This window comes from Myotis lucifugus, unplaced genomic scaffold (genome assembly GCF_000147115.1).
Source record: "Myotis lucifugus unplaced genomic scaffold, Myoluc2.0 scaffold_1, whole genome shotgun sequence".
NCBI classification, from domain to species: Eukaryota; Metazoa; Chordata; class Mammalia; order Chiroptera; family Vespertilionidae; genus Myotis; species Myotis lucifugus.
The window spans coordinates 18,409,460-18,431,744 of record NW_005871049.1 but is presented as its reverse complement, the minus strand read 5'-3'; the positions used below and the strand labels follow the sequence as shown (position 1 = coordinate 18,431,744).

Sequence of the window (22,285 nt, the reverse complement as noted above, 5' to 3'; positions counted from 1 at the left end):
GGGAGGGACCACGGGAGGGCTCCAGGACAGCATGTCTGGCCTGTCTCACCCACTCCCGATCGGCAGGACCCCAGCAACAAGCTAACCTACTGGTTGGAGTGTCTGCCCCCTGGTGGTCAGTATGCCTCATAGCGACTGGTCAAACAGTCAAACAAATGGTCAGACATAGCATATTAGACTTTTATTACATAGGATATGGCATATTGGTCTATTTCAGAAAATCTGAACAAATTAGAAAACAGAAACAAATAATCATTTTTTTCTTTACATTGAAGTTTTCTTTATAACCTAGTATTTAGTTAGGGATTTGCATTTATTCCATTGGTGGATTTAATGAATTTGAATATTATGAAGGCAGCTCCTGAGAAAGAATTCCTTGGAAATCTTCTCTGATGGTTTTGATGCCGCCCTTGATGCAGAAGTTCTACATTAACACAGTCACTAATGATATTTGGCATGTTTCTTTCTGGCCTTATTTATATATGTCATTAAAAATAATGCTGCAGTCATATAATGAATATAATGTAATATCTTCATTTTCAATATAATTTTAAAACCATAAGCATTTATCAATTTATTATGTAATCTACATAAATGTCACTTTTATGACCACATACTAATTTATTCATTGGATATAACACTAGTTACTTAGATATTTCTTCCATTATAAATGAAACTATAAAGAATTTCTTTATACATGCAGGTTTTTTTGGAAACTTTAAGTCTTTTGAAAATTAGTGCTAGTGAGAATTATCTGTTTATCTACACTAATAAAAGACAAAGATGCAAATTGACCGTACCTTTGATACACCTTAAGCCATGCCCACCAGCCAATCAGAGCGACTATCTGCAAATTAACCCAACCAAGATGGTGGCTGGCAGCCATGGAGCTGGAGCAATCAGGAGGCTTGGTTGCTCCAATGATGGAGGAAGCCATGCTTCCCAGCCTGCAGCGGCAGCTCTGAGCTCCACTCAAAGCAAAAAGTTTTAATTATAGGAGGTAAATAAACCCCAGACACCTGCTTTCAGCCGGCTGTGGCCACGGAGCTGGAGCGGGCAGGAGGCTTCCCTCCCGCCCGCCCTGGCCGGCTCTGAGCTCCTCTCAAGGCTACAAAGTTACAATTATAGAAGGTAAATAAATCCCAGAATAAAAGAAAAAAAGGAGAGGCTGGGAGCTTCTGTTGCTGGAGGGGCTTGGCCACCCTGAAAACGGCCCTCAGCCCCTCACCCACACTGGCGTGGGGACCCCCCACCCAAAAGGGGGTGTGGCCACCTTGAAAACAGCCATCAGCCCCTCACCCAGGCTGGCCAAACCTCCATGGTGTGAGGGTCCCCACTGAGGGGGGGGCTTGACCAGCCTGAAAACAGCCATCAGCCCCTCACCCAGGCTGGCCAGGCACCCCAGCGGGACCCCCACCCTAATCCGGGACACCCTTCAGGGCAAACCAGCCAGCCCCCACCCGTGCACCAGGCCTCTATCCCATATAATAAAAGGATAATATGCAAATTGATCCTAGCAGCAGAACGACTGGGAATGACTGGTCACTATGACACACACAGACCACCAGGGGGCAGATGCTCAATGCAGGAGCTGTCCCCTGGTAGTCAGTGCGCTCCCACAGGGCGAGCTCTGCTCAGCCACAAGCCAGGCTGATGGCTGCCAGCACAGCAGTGGTGGCGGGAGCCTCTCCTGCCTCCTCAGCAGCACTAAGAATGTCCGACTGCAGCTTAGGTCTGCTCCCTGCTGGTAAGTGGACATCCCCCGAGGGCTGCCGGGCTGCCAGAGGGATGTCTGACTGTCAGCTTGGGCCCGGTCCCCCAGGGAGCGGGTCTGAGCCAGCAGGTGGACATCCTCCGAGGGGTCCCAGACTGCAAGAGGGCATAGGCCAGGCTGAGGGACTCCCCCCAGTGCACAATTTTTTGTGCACCGGGGCTCTAGTTTATCATATAATAAAAATGCCCTTCTTCCCCTGACTCTGAGGTAGTATGTGCATATGTACTCATAAGGGAGGGAAGATGGATTGTAAGCTTGCTTTCTGAGCCCTACCTTGTGGCTAGGTTATAGTCTAAGGCACAATTTTGACTAAATAAGTTGGTTCAGCAACTTTTGACTCAATATCATTAACTTGGTGTTTTATTGGACCAGTTTTGTTAACAAAAATGGAATAAGAGGTATTGATTAAAACATAAAGATGCCCACATTGTAGGGCTAGTAAAATGAGAATCATATGATGGGAAGGCATCAGTAACTTCTGTCTAGAAGATTGATAAATTCTGTAGTGTTATATTATTTAAAATTATTTTATGTGGCAGAGATATTTTTATTATCCTTGTCAGTTCTTCTGAGGTTAGGAGTTAGGAGTCATTCTATTTTCCTCTTCCAAGTCTTACCTACATTATTTATCACAGTGTAAGCATCTTCTGTCTCTTTTTAACATCCTCGACTTTTCTAATATTCCTTGTTTGTTTGACATTCTATCAGGTGAGCATCTCTTAAGCAGTAAAGGAGAAACCAGGCTGGTTAATTTAGTGGCCATCATTTTCACATAAGTGATTCCTTGTTTCTTAATAGGAGCCACCATATCTAGTAAAATGACTTGTCTTTAAATAAAGTATCTTTAGTATGGAATATGGATACAGGTTAGATTTTTCAATTATCATATGGTAGAAAAAAAGTATTGATTTTTATCAAAACTTTGTAAATAAACACTCATATAATAAATTCAATAAGGTATACACTTAATTATTGTGCTACATTGTTTTGTAGATAAAGTAAATTAATATGTGATTTTAATTTCTATAAAATTATTTTTGATAATTTATTAACTCCTAGTCTATATTAAAATTTTATTAGGACTTATTTCCTAGAGTTCTGAGTGTTTAGTTGAAACCATTTCCATACCTTTAAAGGATGTTTCAGTCTAGTTTATACAAGTAAAGTAAAAAAAAAATTGAACTTTATAGTTTCTCACAAAAGTGAAGATTTCTCACATCTTAATTAAAAATTAATGTTAATCACAATTTAATCTGTTTATTCAGTTCTAGATAATTAATTAAGTTTTTCTTGGACCTTGGATTAAGCAGACATAAAGTTGTCTATTTCTGGAAAAAAAAGAATTACAGCAGGTTCATGGTTATAATATTAGTTTAAATTGAGAAGCCTGTGGTCATAAGTCTTTTACTTCTACTATAAGGTGTTAAGAAAGTACATTCTTAAAAAGGCTACCATTCTTTTTATGTCTATTATAGAAGACATAATTTATGAACTGTAACTTGTATCAGGAGCTTTGAGCAAGTGTGAGAAAGGCAGAAACTACCTGTTAAAGGTAAGACTGAATAGTGTAATATACATTTAGTGTGTATTTAATATTATAGCCAGTAATATCAGAGTAGAGAGGAATAAGGCCTTCTACTGGGAATATGCATAGCCATTCCACAAGGCTTTAGTTATTGAGCACCTTGAAAAAAGAACATCATTACCCACAGTGTGGACACTCACAAACCTCAAGTTAAAAAACCAAAAACAAAAAACTTACCTCATAAACTGCTTGTCATGAGTATTACTACTTGACAGAGATAATTTACCTTTAAAATAAAAAAAAATCTAAAAATTAATTTGACAGTTATTTTATTAGTCTTTGGGTATAAACATAAGTACATGTATCAGTTATGTATTGCTCCAACAATATCACTAAATATGGTGGCTTAAAATAGCTATTATTCTTCTCATGTGACAATTTTGATGATCTGGTTCAGACTCAGCTAATATCACTCACTGGGTACAACCCACTTAAATTGCAAACACCTAGTCTCTTTTCCATGTGGTCTCTTATCCTTTGAGAGTTGCTGGCTTGTTCTCATGCAGATGTAGGGGTCCAAGAGAACGGAACTGTGTTGTGTAAGGCCTCTTGGCACATGCCAAGGATTGTCACAGCATCACTTCCACGGGATCCTATTGGTCAAACCAAGTCACAAAGTCAGCCTAAATATATAGGTGGGTATAGACTCTACCTCTTGATGGGTGGAACTATAAAGTCAAATTGCAAAGATGGGGATATAAGGAGTCATTAATTGGCCATCATTGCAACAATTTCCTCTGTATGCTTCCAGTACATTTATATTAATAACTAGAGGCCCGGTGCATGAAATTTGTGCATGGGTAGGATCCCTAGGCCTAGTCGGCAATCAGGGCTGATCAGGTTCCCTGTCTCCCGGCCTCCCCACCTCCTTCTTCCCTCGCTTTCTCAGTGCCCCACCGCCACCACTGGTCACCCACCATGTTCCATGCCGCCCCCAGGTTGTCAGCACACGTCATAGAGAGAAATCGAACTCCAGGTCTCCTGGTTGAACTCCCGAGGGGACAATTTGCATATTCGCCTTTTATTATATAGGATGTTTTAGTTGTTATATATTAAAGTTAAGGATGCGCCACTTTTCTTTGATCACTTACCTCCTTTCATATTTTGGACTTTGATAAATAAGACAGCTGATAAATATCATGCTGAGTGAAATAAACTATGGGGCATTGTAATAAGTTCAAGGATTTTGGGCTAATCAAGGAAATGATATGGCAAGGAGGTGGCACTAGCACATAACAAGCTTTATTTGGGCATCACATAGATAACTTTTCATGAGAGGGGAAGTCTCTCACAGCAAACGATCAAGAGATGATGGCATAGAGCCACCACCCAGAATGAGAAGAGAGTAGCAGAGAGGGGGAGTCAGAGAGGGGCTTAAATATTTAGGTGATGTCATTCAGCAGCATGATGGGGAGTCTTTGGTTAAGAGAATCCCAAAGGGCAGCCATAGTGTGCAATCTTTTTACCCCCAGCATTTGTGTTATCTATGACAACAGATGTTAGTTATAGTTTGGTGGTATATGCAAAGCAGGCAGTCTCTAAATATGCTTATTTGGGCCACGTTTAAAATGATTGGATGTCTAACAATTTTGAGTTTAGAGCCAGCAGGCTTCTCAAGTCATGGTCCTAGCCTGACTTAAGAAGTAAACAACAAAGGGGCCAATATACAAGGACTATCTTTGGTTCATTTATATAACAACTGTGACAAAATGCCTTGCCATTTCTAGCATCCCTCCTTTTAATAGTGAAGAAGAAAATCTTTGGTATAGTCCTGCAGCCACATGGCACACCCAAAAGATAGGTTAAAAAGACATAACAGTTTGTTTTTGAATCTGGGCCTTGAATTTGGAGAAAACAATATTGGAAAGAATTGTCAGAATAGGCAAAATATGAGAAAAAGTCATAGGTACCTTTTGAGTAAATAAAAAAAGTAGCAGCCACAAGTAACTAAATATTCAGAATACCAGTTTTTACAAAAAAAAAGTAGATCACAAAGAAGAAAAAAGATTCATGAGCATGATAAAAGGAATATTTTGTGATATAAGGAACTTTCATATTCTAGAAAACTATATCGAAGGTACTGATATTTTTTTTTATCAAATTAAGAGCAGATGGTCTATTCAAAAATCAGTTCATCAATATAAGAGAAAGTAAATCAAATTTTAATTTTATTCATTTTATATATCACCTATGCCACATTTTATAAACAAGGATTAATAAGCACTTCTCTTTTTTATGACTAAGCTCATTACACCTGATCTGTCAAAATTTTGTATGTTTTATAGTGTCTTTCAACCCATTGTTTTTAATATAGTTCACATTCCATTAAGCCTTCTATAAATTATTCTTCAACCCCAAATTTCCCTTTTCTTTATTTTTAGATTTTAATTATTTAGAAATGTATTGATCAAAATCCATATGTCTAAGGCCTAAGATAAAATTATTTTATTTTTCATTGATAAAAAAATCAGACAAAACGCATCCATCATTTGGTAAATGTGTTTGTATTTATTTATAGCATTTTTACTTAATATAGTTTCACTCTTTTATATTACGTATAGCTTTTAAACATAACAACTTAATTTCAATTCTCTCTCTCTCTCTCTCTCTCTCTCTCTCTCACACACACACACACACACACTTCTCTGTAGATAACTAAGAACTGTGTGCCATTCAGGGTCACTTAGTAGACCAGAACTACTCTTGTGACCACTGCTGAAGATTCAACAATACACATCGCACATCAACTTACAATCACACATATCACTTTAAGATTTATTTACACTCTGTTGTTAGAGAATGTAACTTTGGGTATTAACTTGGCTCATTTGGGCATTTCTGTAATAACATTTCTCTTATTTATTCTCTGAGGAAAAAAGAGCTATGAACTCAGAATCTTTTAGATTTTCTAGTAGGTCTTGAAACTCTGGACAAGCCAGAAATAATCATTTCCACTTCATCTCCATTCTGTTTATCTCATACATGGAAGCCCACTCATAAAAATTGTTATATTAACCAAGCAAAAATCCTCTTAGAAATCAGAACATCTTCTTTTCTAAGCTATTCATTATCAATCCCATATAATAAAAGGGTAATATGCAAATTGACCGAATGGCAGAATGACTGGTCGCTATGATGTGCGCTGACCACCAGGGGGCAGACGCTCAATGCAGGAGCTGTTCCCTGGTGGTCAGTGCACTCCCACAGGGGGAGCGCTGCTCAGCCAAAAACTGGGCTCATGGCTAGCAAGCACAGCGACAGCTCTAAGGATGTCCGGCTGACAGCTTAGGTCCGCTCTCCCCAGGGAGCTGGCCTACGCCATCAGTCAGGCATCCTCCAAGGGCTCCCAGACTGCGAAAGGGCGCAGCTGGGCTGAGGGTACCCCCCCACCCCCCGCCCTCAGTGCACGACTTTTTGTGCACCAGACCTCTAGTCTTAATATAAACAAACAAAAAACTTTTCTTCATTTCCCTCCTTTTCTGATAGTTTTGTCTATTTAAATAAGATATGTCTCCAGAGAACAAAATATATTTTTGACTCATTAATCTACAGAAGTTTTTTCAAGAGAGAGAATGACAGAAAGAAGAAGCCACAGACACAAAAGAGTTACATTTACTAGAAACTGTACAAGGTTAACTTCCATTCTTTCACAGGGAGAACAAGGACATTTTTCATTTATATATACAAGCACAAAGAAACCAACAGTCTAAATACTACATCTTTAGCAATAGGTCAAACATAACATGGAATACAATTTTCAGTGCCTGAGCAATGTCACTGGTCAGTTGTAACTTGGGAGTGGGAAGGTCAAGGAAACAAAAAGGATCTCCAAGAAATGCTTGTTATGAACATCTCATGACTTGCAGCTGACATCAGTTATAGTGGGCCCAAAATTATCCCTTGAATGATTTTAGCTATACTGGTATTCAAACAACATAATACAGGGTATTTCGGAGCATGCCACAAGCTACAAGACAAACCAACAGACTAGATGGGTCAAACAATCAAAATCAGACCCCCAACATTTCACTCACTAAATGAAGAAAAATAATGGCTTTGTATAAAACAGAACAAGACGCATTAAGAATCAGCTTAATGAAGACATCAAAACAGACTCAGAGGGGGAGAAAAAAGCAGAAATAGAGTCCCTGCCTTTCACTGTGGGGATCATGAAAGTTGGGCCTGGGATTCAGAGGTCTCTAGGCTGTGCAATTTAGGGCAAGCCTCAGCTCTGGTGAAGTTCACTTGGGCATCTCATTGGAACTTCAGCTGTGACAAGTTGCAGAGTCAAAAGCAATTAAAAAGAATAAAAAGCCTTTTGTATACTAAACAGTACAATGAAACTGGACTTTGGAAGACATTGAAAAACTGACTACTATATAAAAAAATACAACCTATATATAAAGGAAAAATGCAGGTGCAAGAATACTAAAGTTACAGAGCAAGCGTCTGTGCATGATAGAAAGTCTGCAGTTTTTTTCATATGTTCTCGTCACTACAGGGGCTGTCAATATCAGTATTGCAGGGCTTGTCCTTGTTTCCAGTATGATCCCTCACTTCTGCGATCCTGTAGTCCGTGACCCTACCAATATCACTGTGCCTCTCAATTGATAGTATTTGGAAAATAAAATTAATTTTCAGAAGGTTGCTAAGTAGAGTAGCACCACCATATAAGTACAAAGTAGTCTTTAGTTTAATAGCTTCTGGGACAGTATAATTACTTTGACTAACTTGTCTCATTGTATGAAAATACTATTTGCCTTGGATTCTATTTCTCTCTTTTGAATAGTTATGAATAAGCTTTGAGAAGCTCACTTTATTTTGAGTTTCTTTTTTCCAGAAGATTAATTTTATACATGCTATATTGATTCTGGTATGTTCAACCTTCTTTGAAGAACCCCATTGACAGGTTTAAGCAATGTATATAAATTCTGTGTACACATTATGACATGTTTCTTATTTCAATATACTCATCAGTAAAACAATTTAAAGACTTTTCAGTGTTGTTTTTTTTAATAAGCGCTAATAAAACATTTTCTATTTTATTTTTAGGGCACCTTCTAGTCTAAGTAAAGTCAGTAAATTTGACAGCAAAGTTAAAAGAATTGGGCCACACATAGAAATTTTTCAAGTATTCCGGGAAAGGGCCAGATCTATAATCACCAAAAAAACAATTAGAATGGTCACCGTCGTGCAGGCTTTTGTCAGAGGGTGGCTAGAACGCAGAAGATACCGCAGACTATTGAACAAGGTAAAGCGTCTGTTAAATAATATGAGGTGTTTATAATATATCTAATGTAGACTCAAGTAAAATTTTGAATAATCATTTGGTCAATAAACTCATGATTTTTCTAAATAATGTTCTATCTGCCTTTTTTGGATTAAGAAAATGTTATAAATAATCTACTTTGCTGATTGTGTCAAGCTGGAGATTCTGAACAAAAGGCCTGGCTTATCCTTAACCGAAAAGCAGTTCTGGGGCTACTTTTACTTTAAAGCCAGGACCACCTATATTTGCACTAATTTTGTTTCTCCCTTGCTATCTGTTTATTTTCTGTGAGCATATGGATGGTGAGTGTGAGTGTTTGTGGAGATTAAGTTTCTATAGAAAGTGGCAGAGAGATGACTAGTAAAACACAGGTGAATTTCCAGGCCACTTTAATTACCCAGACCGAAGTTGATGATCAAAAATTGGAGTGGTACTATTCCTTCTGCTTATATAATTATCTTTAGTAATTATGAGAAGGAAGACACAGGGAGTATGTCTTGTCTAAAGGTACACATCTAGCTAGTGGCATACTCAAATTTTGAGAATCAAACCTAAGTCTATATGGCTCCAGAAATTTTAAAATATTAGACATTCTAGTACCAATAGTAGCCAATAATCATTGCAAAATGGTGGATTCTTTTCTCAAATCAGGCTCAACATGGACATTGAATTGTCCTGTCAACAGCTGAGGCCAGCCCTGGATGGTGTGGCTTAGTTGGTTCAGAGTAGTCCCATGCACTGAGCGGTCACCAGTTCGAATCTCGATCAGAACACATGCCCGGGTTGCAGGCTCGATCCCTAGTAGGTGCTGTGCAGGAGGCAGCCGGTTGATGTTTCTCTCTCTCAACTCCTCTCCTCCTCTCTCTCTAAAAACAATAAAAACATGCATTTTTTTTAAAAAAAACTAAGGCTATATTAAACTCCCTTCTGACCCTATAGATCTAACTGGGGTATGCTCACATCAGGGAGATGACATGGAGATCCACAGGTGCATTCATAGAGGCACCAATTCTGTGGCCATCAGGAGTGACTGCTAAGGTTTTACAGTGTGCAGTGGAAGAAAATAAGATTCAGTGATACAGGTGATCAAAAATGTGTACTTAGTCTTGATACTAAGCAATTAGATACAGAATGATTGAGTATGTGCTTCGGAAAGTAATAAAAGTCATCAGTCTGACTTCGGGCAGGGGACACAGAGAAGAAAAAGGACAAAACCCAAGAGAGAGAGAGACATGTCCTTGTAGCTACATTGTGGCTAAGGGCTTCACTAATTCTTTTGTGGGTGAGGAAGTAAATAAAAAATAATCTGTAATGTTATTTGCGTTTTGTATATTTATTAAATGTGTTTATGTGTATGCACTTAAGATTACTATTCAGAATATTCAATTTTTATTTCATTGTATACAGGTTTAGTCACTTTAGAACCTTTTCCTTTTTGTTTTTAAAAGGTTTTGAATAAAGATCCTTTGGGATATTGTCTTACATATTTGTTTAGACAAGTTTAGACTTCAATCAATGAGTATGGTCAAGATATCTGGTTAGAGGTCAATAACATTTTTTGAAAAGTTGAACTGTGGGGAAATATTTGCTGAAATATTGCACAATGGTTATATGCAAACATCTATATAAAAACCATAATAATAATAGAAAAAAATAGGCAGAACACATGAACCAGTACTTTACAGCAGGAGAAACATAAGTGGCTAATAAACATGAAAGGGGGCTACTGTAGCTAGAAAATCAAATAAATGAAATCCCACTGAGTGTTATATGGTAATGGAATTCTCCAAATGAGCAAGTAATTCTTTACATATTTTTTAAAAAGATAAGAGGCAGACTGAAAATACCTACTGAAAAAAGTTTCTTCTTCTTTTTTCTTCATGCTGTGGTGTGATGAGTATGATACATTTACCCTTTAAAACTAACAGGGATTGGAAAATTATAATTAGTAGTTTTCCAGTGAGACTTTTCTATTTCAATATTGCTGTTATAGATATCAAGTTTTTAGATAATTTGTGACTTGAGAAATGCATGGAAATGTAAATATTTACAACCTAAAGTGTCCACGACATCATAGCTGAGGCATATTTCCATGAAGAAGCCTGACAGAGAGGCACACTGGAATAAGAACCGCAGCTTCTTAATCATAAACACCTTCTGACTAATCTTCCGAATGCTCAGACCTGAGAAGGGTTTCCTCATAAAATAAGTGATGTACCCCAAAGAATATTTATTAAATTCAGAGGGAAAGATGCTCAAATTAGCTTTGGTGTCTGCCCAAAGCTCCTGCTCTCTCTGCAAATGGCATCATCTGTCTAAGCAGCACATGCCAAGCTGGGACCTTTGGGCTCCTGTTCTAATTTAATACATTGCTTGATTCTCAATTATAAGCAAAAGAAACCTACTGACAGCTTTAAGCTGGAAGATACTGAGGATAATATTGGGCAGAGGATTGAAAACTAAACTCAGAAATAAGAAGATATACTGCATGTACCTCCCAGGGCTCCAGCCACATCCTGCATAGAAAGAACCTGATATAGATACTGAATCTGAGGTATTCTGGCCTCCATGAATACTGCCCTTGGAAAATGGATATTGCTGCCACGGTTGCTCCACTACATAAAAAGACTTCCCACTATTTTGCTTTTAAAAGCATTACTAGTTTTGATTCAAAACGTGGATTTGGTGTAGATAATGGATGAAGTTTCATCACGTGTGTGTATCCTAGCAACAGAGAGAGCTTGGGTCATGAGCATCTGATTTGTAGCTTCAAACTGTAGGAGGTCTTTGCCTTCCACTAAGATTCATAGGTTGGGAAATAGTCCAATAAAGTCTGACATTATTATTATTATTATTATTATTTTAAATGAGCCTATTGAACAAAAGGCAGATTAAAAATAAACATATAAAATGTTATTAAATGTTGAAAGACATTAACAAACATTAAGGATCTGCCTGGATTCTGATGGCATTCAGATGGAAGGTAAAAGGAGAAGAGGAAAGTAGTGACATTATGCTAATTATTTTTTCATTCAAGCAAATTAAGCAATATTTCATTGATACTATTGCTAACTTAAGAAAAGAAGGTTGAGCATAACATTTAAAAATTTCTGAGAAGAATCACAAAATTAAGGAAAGGTAAAAAAAATAAAATTATAAAAATAACCTTGAATCACATGAAACAAAATAAATGACAAAAGCAAGAATAATCATCAGTGTTATAAAAAGAAATAGACTAGGAAAGAAGTCAGAACAAAAGTTCACAGAATAGGTAAGGCATACTAAGTGTAAGTAAATTAAGAGGAATATAGTGTATAATTAAAAGTGTGGGCTCTTTTAATTAGTTTCATTTCAACACTAATTCTGCAACTTACCAGCTATGGGACCTTAGGAAAGTTATTTAAAGATTTATACTTCAGGTTTTTTTTCACTTGTAAAATAGTATGCAAAGCACATCAAAGGAAAGCTGACTCAGGGAAATTCATGACCTTTAAATACATTCTTACAAAATAGTGAAAATCGAAGTTGAGAACAGAGAAAATAGGCTAAAAAGGGGAATTAATCAAGATACCTAGAAAATTAATGAGCTAGAAAATGTAAAATGTGAAAATAATTGCATTGATAAAATGGAACTGGCTACTTAGAAAGAAAAAATTCCTAAAATATATGAATATTTTATTTTTTTAAAGTATTAGTGTAGAAAATTAATATGCAGAAAAATATAGTCACAGATGACAGATAAAGAAAATTTGCACATATGCTAAAAATAATTACTTTTTTAAAATAGAGTTTTTAGAAATCAGCAAGAATAACCTGAAAAAGTCCAGTGAAAACTAGGTAAAATACATGAATATACAATTTTCAAAAGGAAGAAATACAAGAATTTGAGGACCCAGCGTGTATAGCTTTGGTAAAAGTTGTTCATTATAGAATAATGCTTTAATAAAACTTTGTTTTCTTTTTCTGGCTGGGTAGGCTACATATTATAGAAATCTGGACATCACCCTATGAAGCTCCAATGAAAGTATCCATCACTGAAATCTCTATTCTGTGGGGAAGTACAAGTATATGATAACAAACTCAATGAAATTCTCTGAACTTCAGTGATTACCTCACTGTATAACACATGTATTTAACCAACGTAGGCATGAAACAATAAATGCGTCCATAAGCTAAGAAACTTAGTGAAACGAAAGGGACAAACTCAAATATAAGTAGCAGAATATATAAGGAGCTTTACTGTTTTTGTTGTTATTTTATAGGCTTTGTATCATGGGCCAACTTTGAGAGCAGTTATAAACATGTATCGCAGACAAATCCATCGTGTTAAACATCGACTTTGTCTTTGGAGGACAAGACAAATTATAAACTATGCAGAGCTAGAAGAATGGATGGATAGAAAAAAATGTAAGTAATTAAGATGTTTCTGAATAATTCTTTTTTATGGATAATAATTTTATATCCAATAATCTAGTATGAATGTACAGATATATTAAACTTTATTAAAATATGTACTAGCACCTTATAATTATTACACTGACCACCGTTTTTCCCCACTCACTTTATGTTTAGCTACTGACTTCAAAATCACATATTCCTTATCTAAATGCCCCCACTATTTTTACTCTGTCTTACCTTCATTCCCCCAAACTTTGTCACTAAATTCATTTTTAATTTTATAGAGTTTTGCTCATTTTTCTTAGTTTTACTTTCTTTCCATGATTTCTCCTCCTTGGCTTATAACTGCAGATTACACTAATTCTGCATCTAAAAATAACCTTTTCAGTTTGAGAAAATAGACTACACACAAAAAACAAATGTGGTTATGTTTTCCAGTCTGGACTCTGGTAGTTTATAGCTGAGAATGTGGGTAAAAGTCTTAAAGAAAGTGAGGGAGGAAGAATGTTCCAGGCAGAGGGAGAAGCAAAGATAAAGACTGGAAGCTGGATGCAGTTACTGTGGGAAGAAGCCAGGAGACTAATGTACTGGATAGAGTTTGTGAGCCAGAGCAGAGCAAACTGAGATGGGAGTAGGGACACAGGTTGCATCAGGCTTTATAGACCACTGGATTTTACCTTGACTGAGTTGGGAAGCCTGTAGAGAGTTGTGGACCGAGGACTGGGGTGCAATTTATATCTGAACACATCACCCTGGAGGATTTTTTGAGGATAGGTTGACATGAGGAAAGGATGTCAAGAAGTCAAGTTGAGATCAAGGGTGCTCTGTCCAGCATAGGATCTGAACAATACAAGAAAGCTGAAGGAATGATTTTAAGAATTACCAGCTAAGGCATCCATTTGCATTGAGGTCTAAAGTAACTCAAGAGTCTATAGAATTTTTAAGTTGTTATTTGTCTTCATGTTCTTTAGAAAATTCTCCATTCTTTCCATAGTTTGTTTGCTAATTAGGTTGATATTTGATATCTGACACATAGCCATGCACCTTTTAATTATCTTTTAATGACCAGAACATTTCATTAATTGTCATGATTTAAGTTTTATATGGACCCTAATTTAACCTATGTAGAATATTAATTCTGATAGTATGTTGCCAAATGTTTGTTTTGGGGGCCTAATTACAGGTTAAAGACATAATTTCTCTCTTAATAGAGTTAAAACGATAATGTTAATATGTGCATCAGTCTGATCTAGCGTGAGACATATAAAATGGATCAATTCAAGGAAAAACTAATAAAGGCATATGTACCTCAAGGAGAAATATATTTACTTTAACATAAAATAAAAAGTGATTTTCTTTGTGTTAGTTTGGCTTTCTCTAGAATCAGACCCTGAGACAAGAATTTGAACTAACAACTAACTTATTTGTGAGTGGATCCCAGGAAATACTTTTAGTAGAATGGGGAAGTGAGACAGGGAAGGGATGGAAGTAAAAAAAAAAAGAGTGTTTTATCAAGCAGATTATCATGTGGGCAACTGAAGCTTAATTCCTCTAGAGAAGAGTGCAGCCAATTTGCCTCACCGCTGGGTCTTTATCCATCAACTCCCCCAGTCAGTGGTTGAGGGCTGCTCCAGTGTGGGCCTCAATTTCCTGGAACTTCTGACTTGCTCCTCAGGTGGGCAGAGTGGAGTCCAGCAGCCAGAAGGAGCCTTTAGGCAATGAAATACAGATGCTGGCAATGAAAAGTCAGGTCTATGTGCACAGAAATGTAAGGCACAAGGCTATATGGATGGAGGCACCATTAGCAACTGCTCTAGTTTGCTTATTTGAAATGAGAGAAAAAGTCATAGATACACTAAATATGAACTTGCTGCTGTGCTTCGGGATCTGGAATAGCTACTCATATTTAGTCAATCACTAAATACTTCTTGGATTTGTCAATGTCTCATGACTGTCCACCTCAAATGAATGAATGAGTGAACAGAAAGTTGAAGTCCATATGTTGAATGCCAAGGTGACTCATTAACTTTTGTTAGAAACCTCTCTGGTACTTTTGTCATCCAGACATCCAGAGTGCATTTTTCAGAGCTAAACCTACATTGAGTCAAAACCCATCATCCTGTAAATGCTAGTTAACAATCAGCTTCATGGGGCTAATCCATAAACTTAAGAATAGAATCTCAATATCACCATTTCAAAAAGAAAAAAATGTTTATGGAAAACTACACTCACAAAATGTATGTGTCAATTCTCTTAGTCATTATCTAACCCCTGAATCATGCCATGTATGGGAGATAGATGAGGAAAGGCCCAACTGAGTGGTTTTCTGTGGTAGCCATGAATCAGCAATAGCCAAGTACCTAAAATTAGGAAATACGAATTCAGGAAGTCAGCAAAAAAGTGTACATCATTCCATTTAGGGGACAAATCAGAAGTAGAATATCAGTTCAAAGTAGAATCAGAAATTCAAGTAATTAGAATGTGTAGAAGTAAAAAAGAGGTGAAAAAGATCAGGGGAACTAATAAGCAATGAATACTGAAATGAGTCAGCATAAGTCAGGCCCCCCAGAAATCCTGACCTAGAAGCTTTGTCTTATGATATAGTTTGAGCATTCATGTGTGTAGGGTCTGTAGACAACTGTCATGTAAACCAGGCCAAAGGACACCAGTGTTCTCTTTGGGGAAGCAAATCCAAATTTATCTTCCTTCTAACCGTCCGTAGGAGGTTGACACCGTGCTACACTAAGTATGGAGGCTTAGCACTAAACATAAAAATAAAACTGGGTTAAATTTGCTTCAAATCCAGATGAAACTTTTAGGTGGTTTGTACTTGATATATTATTTTGAAAGAAAGTATTTTCTTTAATCTCCTCCCCCCCCCTCCTTTAGACTATGAAACAATGTTTGCTAAGAGACAAGATTGGCACGGATTAGAAAGAAGTGAGCTCCTTAAGTTCTTCAATGACTGTGGTCATTACCCAACAGTGAAGCAAATTGATCAGGTTTGGGACCTGGTTCATAGAGGCAAGTAATTTCTCCATTCCCCACCCCCAACCCCCGCCCCCTCTTTTCCTTTTCTTTTCTCTTTTTCCTTCTTGTCTATTTCCTCCCTTGTTCTTTCCTTCCGTTCCTTTCTTTTATTAAACTTGTCGTATAAGTCCTTTTCCTCAAACTTATTTTTTTGTCTGATTTTAATATATATGAAGAAACATATTTAAAGTTTAAAAGAAGTTCATACAATGAACTTTCTTGGGTGGGTGGAAGAGGTGATTTTTGCTCTTTAAGCTTTTAATGTATTTTATGCTATAAGCTACATCGGAGTGTATTTTAAACCACTGTATTTTAAAGACTGATGCTAATAAGCTTTCTCATAGATAGTTATATTTGGTACCAATGAACATAAATGCTTAAACATTGTAAACGGTTTCAAAATAGTAAATACTATGGGCCCAGTGCACAAATTCATACACCTTGAAAGGAACTGTGGGCTGTGAGGCTGCTGTAGGCACAGGGACCGGTCTCTGCCCATCCTCCACACCCTCACCCAGCCCCTCCCACCATGGCCCCCAGTCCCCTGTCTGCCAGCTCCCTCTCTGCCAGCAGCCCTGCTCAGGCTGCCACTGCTCCCACACACTAATGGTACCAGCCCTGCTTGCACCCGCTGATGGCGCAGAGTGACTGGGACTGGCGATGGGCACGGCAGCGGGTATGAGAGGCGGCTCCAGCGGCAGCTGCAGGTGCGAGCAGTGTTGACGCTGGCAGTGGGTGTGAGTGGCAGCTCTGAAGCCAGCACCGGTTGCGAGTGGGGCCGGCACTGGCAGCAGGTGCGAGCACCGGGCAGGACCACGGTGCGAGGGAGCAAAGAATTTTCAGTATCCACCAGAAGCTCGCCCTGATGACAGCAACTGGTGCCCTGCCTTGGTCTGGCGCCCCCACTCACCTGCTCCACCATCCTGCCTCGGCTGATGCCCACCATATTCTGCACATGCCCCCTGGCGGTCAGCGCATGTCATAGCGACTGGTTATTCTATTTTTCTGTCGTTCAGTCTATTTGCATATTAGCCTTTATTATATAGGATAATGGTTCAATGTAATAGAATTTTATAGTTAGGAAATAAATAAATGAAAAGATAGTGTTGTATGAGACTATTTAAGTGGAGTGACATTTCTTCTCTACTCGTAAACACTAATAATGGGGTATAAATTGTTATTGAGATGTGAAAAACTCTATGAATTTTCCTTAACTCCTTGAGATACTTCTCAACTTTTCTTTCTATGTTCATACTAATGTTATGGCTTGCTACCACAGTTAGAGAGGATGCATGGATGTAGCCACAATTTAATTGAGGGGAAAAAAGGTAAACACACGTATCAGGTTTTTTTAAATGGAAGAATAGGGCTCACATGCTCGTAGGAAGGTGTGATTCAGGTCAGAGGGACAAGGTTGAAGACTCATTATACGGTTAAAGTTCTCTTCTTTCATTGGTTCTTAATGTAAATTTGCCTAATGCTTTGCCTATGGACTTTGCTTTGCAGTGCTGTGCCGTAAACCAATTCCAGCATGTCATAATTTCAAGAGTTTCATCAAAAGGTTGATGAAACTTGGGGACTCAACAGGGTTGAGTCACAGATGTAGTCACCTGTTGGGAATGGCTAAAGGCATTTCCCCAAACCTGAATAGGAAACTGATTGTGGCTGCCAGACAGTTAAAGGGCATCTTAATCTACATGGTATTGCCTCCTACTGGCCAAACACCTGAACAGCCGTAGGCTATTCCCCAAACTGACAATGCTTCTGTACCCTTTGAAACCTTACCCTTTGAAGTGTATTATCTCCACCTTGCCTTAGGACAAATTGTGTTAATAAAAGCAAGGGTCCTAGACAAGGAGGGACTCTCTTCAGTTCCTTTAGCTGAAGCTCCTCTGACCCCCAATGCCTTTCAAAATTATAACTTGTCTCCCAACTCTTTATTAGTCTCTGGATTTCTATGTTATCTGCGCACAGCCTTTTCCAGATTCCTGAACCCTTCTTGATTCTGGGACATGAACCCCGGTAGTGCTGTATCCCTGGTATGTAGAATGCTTTTCTAGACTCTTAATGAACATTTGTTCACAGATGAGCAGAAGCATCCAAATCACTTTGTGCTTCAGTGGTTTGTTCAAGTAATTAGTTTCCTGGTGATAAAGACATTGCATGTTCAAAACAACAATGAGGTACCATCTCACACCTGTCAGAATGGCTATCATCAACAAATCAACAAACGACAAGTGCTGGAGAGGATGTGGAGAAAAAGGAACACTCATGCACTGCTAGTGGGAATGCAGACTGGTGCAGCCACTATGGAAAACAGTATGGAGTTTCCTCAAAAAGTTAAAAATGGAACTCCCCTTTGACCCAGTGATCCCACTTCTAGGACTATATCCCAAGAAACCAGAACCACCACTCAGAAAGGATATATGCACCCCTATGCTCATAGAAGCACAATTTACCATAGCTAAGATCTGGAAACAGCCTAAGTGCCCATTAGCAGATGAATGGATTAGAAAACTGTGGTACATCTACATGATGGAATACTATGCTGCTGTAAAAAATAAGGAATTCTTACCATTTGCAATAGCATGGATGGAACTGGAGAGCATTATGCTAAGTGAAATAAGCCAGTCAATGAAAGAAAAATACCACATGATCTCACTCATTTATGGATAATTAAGACCATTATAAACGATGAACAAAAATAGATACAGAGGCAGAGCAACATTGAACAGACTGTCAAACTACAGCAGGAAGGCCAGGGAGGTTTTTTTGGGGGGTGGGTAAGAGATCAACCGAAGGACTTGTATGCACACATATAAGCATAACCAATGGACACAAGACACTGGGGGGTATGGGAGGCTAGGGGAAGGTCAGGGGGAGAAAAAAAAAGGAGACATATATAATACTCTTTGTAATACTTTAAGCAATAAAACAATTTTAAAAAGGCACTGTAATGCTAAGCTAATTCCTATTTTAAAAATTACAATAAAATTGATTTTTTTTCCTTTTACCGTAACCCAAAATACTATTGTACAAACCTGCCTGCATTCTGCTTGACTACTAAATAAAGCTGATAGCACACAAAAAAAGAAGACATTGCATATTTATTATAGAAAATTTGTGATACGGAAATACATAAAATTGCTAAGAAATAACAATTATTGACATTTGAAGTCTATCCGTTATTTTTCTGTGCATAAGATGTTGTTTTATGAAAATTGAGATTATTTTCTATGTATTTGAAAATCTCTTCTTTTTACTTAGAAATACTCATAAGTTTCCAAGCCATAAATGCCTTATAATAATCTGTCATATGGATCATCTAGAATGTATTTACTGTTGTATATTTAAACTATTTCCATTTTATAATAAACTAGAGGCCCAGTGCATGAATTCATGCATGGGTGGGGTTCCTTGGCCTGGCTGGCGATCAAGGCCTGTGGGGGGCCGGCAGCTGGGGTTAGGGACCCTGGGAGGTTGGCTGGTGGGGGAGATGAGGGGGGGTCAGGGGCCTTGGGCAGTTGGCAGCTCCTGTGTTGAGCGCCTGCCCCCTGGTGGTCAGTGCACGTCATAGTGACTGGTTGGCGGTCATAATGGTCACTTAGGCTTTTATATATAGAGATAATAATAAAATGAAAAAATTAAATACAGCAAAATTGAATTAATTAGGCATTTCAGAAACATACGGATTATTGTTAGTAATTAAAAAATAAGCTTTTCTTTTCAAATTAAGTTTTATAGAGATATTTTCTATACTGGTTATTTTGGAGTATATCATAAAGGCTAAGATCTGGAGCATGGCTCTGGAATTAGCTTGCCTGGGTTTAATTACTGGCTCCACCATTTACTAGTTGTATGTCTTTGAATAATTTATCTTTAATATGCCTTATTTTGCTCAACTATAAAAGGAAGGTAATACTAAATCATTGGACTGTTGGGTGGTTTAAATGAAATAACTCATGGGAAATGTGTTTTTTATTATAAGTGCTCAGTAAATCTTTGCTACTGTTATTCTTAAATAATTTTAACTATACCTAATTATAAAAATAAATTTTAATAATTATTTTAAAATATTGAACCTAATTGTATAATGACTCATTTTAAAAAAATATATATTTTTATTGATTACATAGAGAGGAAGGAAGAGGGAGAGGGAGATAGAAACATCAAAGTTGAGAAAGGATTATGGATCAGCTGCCTCCTGCACACACCCTGCTGGGGATGAAGCCTACACCCAAGCATGTGCCTTGACCAGGAATTAAACCACAATTTCCTGGTTCATGGGTTGATGCTTAACCACTAAGTCACATAGGCTGAGCTATAATGACTCACTTTTATAGAGGTTATTTATTAAATGTCATCTATTGATTTCTACCCATATCATCTCTTTTTACTATCATAATGACCTGTCTTCTAGAGGAGTAGATACACTCATTCATTTATGCTCATTTTTACAAATGAGGGAACTGAGACTTAGAAAGAGACTTTTATAAGCTCATTAATAGAGCTGGAACTTTTTCCTGGTCTCTTCAAGTGAAGTTCAGTACTCTTTCCATTTCACTTTGGGAGACATTTTAAAAGTCAATGTTATGAAAAATGAATGATTATAGCATTTTTGACAGCAAGTACTCCCGATATTTTGTAACTAGCTTAATGCCTTGAACTATAGTAGGTTTTCTGTGAATGATTGAGTCAATTAAATTGCTCATAAAAACTAAATTTTTCAAAAGAAAACTTAGTTTAAAATCATATTGTTTTATTATAATGCCTAAATTTGGGAAGCTTTGCTTTATAGAAAGGATTCACTCTAACATAATTTTAAATATATGTCCAATTTTGTTGCTCCATCCAGTTAGAAAAATTATTTTGGTACATAAGAAACTTCATTTAAAATGATAATATTCTAAATAATGAAAAGGAAAAGCATTATGGAAAATGGAGCTAAATTAATGAGTTTTTTACTTGCTTCTGGAATATATTCCATTTTTAAGAGAATCTGATTTTATGCATTTTAGATTGTCAGTCATCTCCATTCATAATGGCTTCTTTGATTATGATAATAGTTCTGGATGTGCAACCTACACATTTTTTCATTCAGTAGAATATTTCATCTAATGCATATGTAGTTAATTCAATTGATTAACTTCTTCAGTGTATGACACCAAGTAGGTCAAATTTCTAAAACTGCCTGTATGTGTTCAGATATTTTTAGCCTTTTAAAAATTCTTTATTCTTATCACTATGGTAACAAAAAAGAATTTGTGACTGGGGACATGATTTTCATCTGAAAATCTTCTTGAGGAAGAATGAAACAACTTTAGGCTGCATGTAAAGGCTGATCTTAAAAGTTGGAGGTTATGCAAACATGAGCATTTTTACTTGATACTCATTTAAATCTCAGTGAATGAAACTGATACAATAGAATAGCATATCTGAAAGTATGGAAAATAACACATTTTTGTTCTAATTTTGAAACATGTAAATAGAACCTCTAGTTTATTTTCTGAGTTAGAGCGAACAGAAAACAATCATGAAGAGAAGTCTGTTTTCACTGTGCAGCCCTAGACAAAAACAAAACAAAACAAAAAAACACACACACACACACAAAACCCACAAAACTTAAAAAACACAGAAAGTACCTGATGTACTACATAGATACTAGAAGCCCGGTGCATGAATTTGTGCACCAGTGGGGTCCCTCGGCTTGGCCTACAGGATCGGGCTGAAACCGGCTCTCCTACATCCCCCGAGGGGTCCTGGATTGTGAGAGGGCACAGGCCAGGTCGAGGGACCCCACAGGTGCACAATCGTGGCTGGGGAGGGATGGTTGGCCAGCCAGGGAGGGATCGAGGGAGGGCTCCAGGGCATGTCCTGCCCATCTCGCTCAGTCCTGATCAGCCAGATCCCAGCAGCAAGCTAACCTATCAGTCAGAGCATCTGCTCCTAGCGGTCAGTGCACATCATAGCAACTGGTCGACCAATCAACTTCCCCCTGGTGGTCAGTGCATGTCATAGCGAGTGGTTGAGCGGCCTTAGCATATCATGAGCATATTATGCTTTGATTGATTGAATGAACTCCTGGACGACTGGACACTTAACATATTAGGCTTTTATTATATAGGATGAAGAAACTGGCCTGAGATGGAATGTGAATTATTTTAGACTCTCTGACTAGTTAGTGGCAGACCTACTGTATTTGGGCCTCCTGCTCTTGGGAGAACAGCTT

General features: G+C 37.7%; 1 protein-coding gene across 1 annotated transcript in view; it reads left to right on the top strand.

The window, feature by feature from the left end:
- The window catches only part of IQCM (IQ motif containing M), a 188,869-nt gene extending 172,811 nt beyond the window's left edge, over positions 1-16,058 (top strand). Inside the window, exons 10-12 of the mRNA XM_023752841.1 lie at positions 8,412-8,610; positions 12,891-13,035; positions 15,916-16,058. Coding sequence (XP_023608609.1) covers positions 8,412-8,610; positions 12,891-13,035; positions 15,916-16,058 — 487 coding nt within the window. The remainder of the gene's footprint in view (positions 1-8,411; positions 8,611-12,890; positions 13,036-15,915) is intronic.
- Positions 16,059-22,285: the final 6,227 nt, after the last annotated feature.